The following is a 5,228-nucleotide window of genomic DNA, read 5'->3' as shown; positions in this document are numbered from 1 at the left end:
CCACGCCTTTTGGTACTCAGTTGAGTACTCAGCACTGAGTCACTAGGGCTCTAAGACATGTAATATACTCTGTGTTGGTATTTTGCTTTGGGGGTTTGCTCATGAGAAGGATCTTTTGATTTCCTGGTCAAGACTCTAAGTAGCCATATGTTCAGAGCCCTCCGACTGCTCAGATGTCTGTGCTCCCTTGATTCAGTGATATATGTAAAGGGTATAGCAATATTGCTATGTTCAGACAGCTGGAGCCCTGTCTGTTGATCTTTGTGCACTGATTTCTCTGCTTGTATCTTCTATACTCATTTCTTTCTTTGTAATTGAAGTAGGATTGTTGACCCCTTTAAAGGTGTCTTTCCTTTATAAAGCAGATCAAAAGAACCTGTATTAGCAGGTCACCCTGGGAGTGCTAGGGTTCTTGCTATTATAGGAAGTCATATGGTAGAGATGTGGAGGGACAGAATTCCAGCCATGGGGACATGGAGGCACCTAATGAAAATGCCTGGAGTCAGGAGCTGGAGTGTTCTGGAGGCCATTGCCATTGGATCAAAGGGTACATGGGGGGAGTGTAAGGTGTAGGAAGGCTGGAAAGGTAGGAAGGGGCCAAGTTGTAAAGAGCTTTGAATGCCAAGCAGAGGATTTAATATTTATTCTGCAGGTAAGGGGAATCCACTGGAGTTTATTAAGTAGGGAAATGGCATTATCAGACCTGCACTTTGACAGCTGAATGGAGAATGGACTGGGGGAGAGCCTTGAGGCAGACAGAGGCACCAGCAATTATTGGAGCAGTCCAAATATGGGGTAATGAGGGTTTGCACTGCTGGTGACAGGCTCTGAGGAGAGAAATAGACACATTTCTTTTTTTTTTTTGAAGGGGGGGAAGACAGGGCAATTGGGGTTAAGTGACCTGCCCAAGGTCACACAGCTAGTGTGTCAAGTGTCTGAGGCTGGATTTGAACTCAGGTCCTTCTGACTCCAGGGTTGGTGGTCTATTCACTGTGCCACCTAGCCACCCTAGAGAAATAGCCATTTCACAGCTTCTGATTGCTAGATGTCTTTTCCTCCCTTTGTGGAGTCCTCATGATACTTCTTCCCTCTAATCATAGTATATCTTTCTGTTGAACTCTTTGTAAAGTCCTGAATCTGCCTTTCTTCCTGTGACTAGTTTGTCCTTAGCTCCCCCTCCAGAAGCTGCCATAAGTCAATGCATTCTGGGAAGGCCAGATAAGATACTGATGAGAAATCCAAATCCTTTGACCATTTAAAATTCATAAGGTCTTCCTTTGCTAAAGGACAGAAGAAGAAATAAGGGTTTTTCTCCTTTTGCCTGCACCCTCTCCTGCCCTCATACACACACACACACACACACACACACACACACACACACTCACACACTAATAAAAGGATACACTGCAGAAACCACTCTTGACCCTGGAATCTTCCACACAAGTTTTCTAAGTTTGAGTCCACTTTCCCCAGAACTCTCTTTTTACTTGCAGGAGAATGTCCCAGACTTTGGGGGGAATGTTTTTGTACCAACTGTTCTTACTGAACTCTAGTAGCCATTTAAGTCTGGCTGAATAATTGATATCAATTGATACTCACTGGGGAAGCACAATAGTGGGGTCTCATAAACTATAAACCTATACCCAAGCTCTTCAAGGAATATATAATCCCACATATCATTAATAATTCCTTTCAACCCATCTACCATGACGTTCCTAAAGCTCTAATTTGGCCACATCACTCTCCCATTCAATAATAATAGCTAGCATCTATAGAGTGCTCTAAGGTTTGCAAAGTGTTTCACATATAGTATGTCATTTGATCCTCACAAATTCTTGGGATCTAGGTCCCATTATTACTCCCATGTTACAGATAAGGAAACTGAGGCAGACAGAGGTTAAGTGATTTGCCCAGGGTCATATAGCTAGTAAGTATGTAAAACTGAATTTGAACTCAGGTCTTCCTGACTCCAGGTCCAGTGCTGTATTCACTGTGCCACCTAGCTGCCTCTATTAACTCTCTCGCCTCTAGGAACCTCCTGGGGGCAGACACTGGTGCCTGGGGGGCACCGTCCTGGCCACTAAGCACCAATCCGGGTTTCTGGAAGCTCTCCAGGCTCGGTGCATGCTGGGGGTCCAGCTGCCCAGCCCCTACCTACCTCTGGGCCCAGGCCCCCCTGGCCAGGCTCACCTGCATACAGCAGACACAGACCGAGCTCCTGGATGAGTTGAGCATCCCTGGAGGCGGTATCCAGCACTGGATCGATTAGCAGAGCCTCCCCAGTGGCCTAGTCCCCCAACAGGTAAGTGTAGGTACAACTCTTGGCTTCAAAGAGCTGGAAATGGGGGCAGGAGGAGACGTCGGAGTGAAGGGGGATCCTGCTCCCAGCCCAAAGCCCCCGTTTCATCCTGCCCCTTTCCTCCAGCTAGTATTCTTTCATAATCACATAACCATAACTTGTTCAGTCATTCACCAACTGATGGGCATCCCCTCAATTTCCAATTCTTTGACACAAGAAAAGAGCTGCTATAAATATTTTTGTACATATAGGTCCTTTTTGGGTTTTGTTTTTGTTTTTTATCTCTTTTGGGGTACAGACCTAGAAGTGGTATTGCCAGGTCAAAAGGTATGCCTGGTTTTATAGCCCTTTGGGCATTGTTCCAAAGTGCTCTACAAAATGGTTGAATCAGTTCACAACTCCACAAACTGTACATTAATGCCCCCATTAAAGCCTGTTTAGAGATTTGGTGACTGATAAACAACAACTTCAGCAAAGATGCAGGAGATAAAATAAATCCACATATCATCAGCATTTCTCTATATTGACAATAAAATTCAGCAAGAGGACATAAAGACAGAAATTCCACAGAAAATAACATAGAAGTTATAAAATATTTGGGAATCTATCTACCAAGACACACACAAGACCCATATGAATCCAATTACAAAATACTCCGTAGAAATAAAATCATTAGAGAAATGTAAATTGTTCATGAGCAGGCTGAGCCAATATGATAAAAATGATGATACTACCTGAATTAATTTACTTATTAAGCACCATGTCAATCAATCTGCCAAAGGATAACTTTATAGAACTAGAAAAAGTAGTAATGAAATTCATGTGAAAGAGTGGAAAAAGTCAAGAATCTTAAGGGAAATTTTTTTTTAAGTGGGATGGAATAGTAGTGTTGAATCTTAAATTATACTACAAAGCAGTTATCACCAAAATGATTTAATACTGGTTAAGAGACAGATTGATTAATAGAAACAAGATTAGATATACAAGATACAGAAATTTGACTAGCCAGGTCTCCACACATAGTCCAAGATAAGTTCCAAAAGTCATGAGAATTATATAAGGCAGTGAAAATATAAAGAAATTAGAGGAGCAAGGAAGTAATTATATTTTGTATCTATGAATAGGGGAAGGATTCATCACCAAAAGATAGAGACGATTGTAGAAGATAAAATGGACAATTCTGATTGCATAAAATTTTAAAAGTTTTACATGAACAGAGTCAAAACAGTCAAAATTGGAAGGGAAGGAGGTAACTAGTAAAAAATAAATATTTGCAGAAAGTTTCTCTGATAAAGATCTTATATTGAGATATAAAGGACTGATTCAAATTTATAATAAAAAAGCCATTCCTTAATAAATCAGTGTGCAAAAGGTATGAACAGTCAGTTTTCAAAGGAAGAAATCCAAGCAGTTAATAACTCCGAAAGAAACCCACCAAATCACTAATAATTCGAGAGATACAAATTTAAAGAACTCTGAGGTTCTAACTTTAAACTCATCTGATTGGCAAAGTTGACCAAAAAAGGAAAATTACAAAAGTTGGAGGGGCTGTGGGGAAACAGGCACGATAATGTAGTTTTCTAAAATAAATGTTTATTGATATATTTTGTTTTTACACCAAGTATCCATATGTGCAAAAATATTTATGGGCATCCTTTTTATAGCGGACAAAGAACTGGAAATTAAAGGGGTACTCATCAGTGCAGATGTGGAACAAATTATGGCACATTAATGCAATGGAATACTATTGTGCTTTAAGAAGGGGTGGTTTCAGAGAAACCCAGGAAGACTTGTATGGACTGATACAGAGTAGAATAAGAAGAACTAGGAGAATTCTCATTTTCTTTTCTATAGCCTATTGTACACCTTTGAATACCTGCAGTTGTTAAAATAAAACTAAATATTGAGACAATTGGAAAAGATGGGCCCAGGTTGTGATGGGCTTTGATCGCCAAAGATCCTGGAGGTAAAGTAGGGAGCCACAGGAGTTGATTGAGTAGGGGGTGTCCCAGTCAGACTCTATCTGGGAGGATCACCTGGGCAGCAGCAGGGAGGATGGTTGGAAAAGAAGAGGGTCTGAGGGCTGTCGTTTAAGGGAGAGGGGATGTGGACAGGCCGCTGCTCAGTAACTGGCGGGGAGGGGGAACTCAAAGTTGGGACCTGCTCCCCCAAGGATGCTCTCTCACCCCACTCTCCCTCTCCCCTTCCCTTTTCTCCTCCCCCTCCATCCCCTCTCCCTCCTCCCGCTTTTTCTCCAGGAGTTGAAGGACCAAACTACGCACAGCCTACCCAGACCTGGGAGGTGTCCCTGCTCAGCAACAGGTGACGTCACGAGCGCGCCTGGGCCAACCGGGAGAGCCTCCTCCGCCGGTCCCGGCCCCTCCTCCGTGACGTCACCCGCTGGCGCCTGGGATTCGAGCGCTAGAGCGGGAGCGACGCCGCCATGGACCCCGCCATCCTGGCGCAGGAGGTGGGGCGCTGGGCGGCCCGAGAGATGGGCTGCCCGTCCGCCCTGCTGCCCCCCGAGCCAGTGCTGCGCAGGTGAGAGCCTCCCCTCCCCTGGCAGCGTGGGCGCCCCCTCCCCCAGCGTCGATTCAAGCAACCCCATCCCTGCAGTTAGGACCCTCCCCTGTAGCGCCCCCTCCCCCAGTATCCCCTATTGCCCCCAGTGTGGACCCTCCCCACACCACCACCCCCAGTGCGGACCCGCCCCCACACCACCCGATCCCCCCCTCCGTAATGACTCGCCCCTGTAGCGCCCCCTCCCCCAGTATCCCCTATTGCCCCCAGTGCGGACCCGCCTTCGTAGCACCCCCTTTCCCCAATGAGGACCCGCCCCCACACTACCCGCTCCCCCAGTGCAGACCCTCCCCTGTAGTGCCCCCTCCCCACACCACCACCCCCAGTGCGGACCCGCCCCCACACCACC

The 5,228-nt window shown here is 45.6% G+C and overlaps 3 protein-coding genes across 3 annotated transcripts in view; all 3 read left to right on the top strand.

Annotated features, from left to right (window-relative positions):
• The first annotated feature begins 547 nt into the window (after nt 1-547).
• The window catches only part of COX6B1 (cytochrome c oxidase subunit 6B1), a 60,927-nt gene continuing 56,246 nt past the window's right edge, over nt 548-5,228 (top strand). The window contains exon 1 of the mRNA XM_069078680.1: nt 548-559. The gene's annotated coding sequence lies outside the window, so the exon portion shown is untranslated. The remainder of the gene's footprint in view (nt 560-5,228) is intronic.
• The window catches only part of RBM42 (RNA binding motif protein 42), a 35,492-nt gene continuing 30,817 nt past the window's right edge, over nt 554-5,228 (top strand). The window contains exon 1 of the mRNA XM_069078584.1: nt 554-557. The gene's annotated coding sequence lies outside the window, so the exon portion shown is untranslated. The remainder of the gene's footprint in view (nt 558-5,228) is intronic.
• HAUS5 (HAUS augmin like complex subunit 5) overlaps nt 4,695-5,228 on the top strand; it is a 26,290-nt gene continuing 25,756 nt past the window's right edge. Inside the window, exons 1-2 of the mRNA XM_069079566.1 lie at nt 4,695-4,840; nt 4,969-5,157. Of these exons, the coding sequence (XP_068935667.1) occupies nt 4,743-4,840; nt 4,969-5,157 (287 nt within the window). The 5' untranslated portion in view covers nt 4,695-4,742. The remainder of the gene's footprint in view (nt 4,841-4,968; nt 5,158-5,228) is intronic.

Source organism: Petaurus breviceps, unplaced genomic scaffold (assembly GCF_028583685.1).
Source record: "Petaurus breviceps papuanus isolate PSGF00001 unplaced genomic scaffold, PetGlider_PUasm1.0 91041, whole genome shotgun sequence".
Taxonomy (NCBI): domain Eukaryota; kingdom Metazoa; phylum Chordata; class Mammalia; order Diprotodontia; family Petauridae; genus Petaurus; species Petaurus breviceps.
This window is presented reverse-complemented; position numbering and strand designations above follow the sequence as displayed.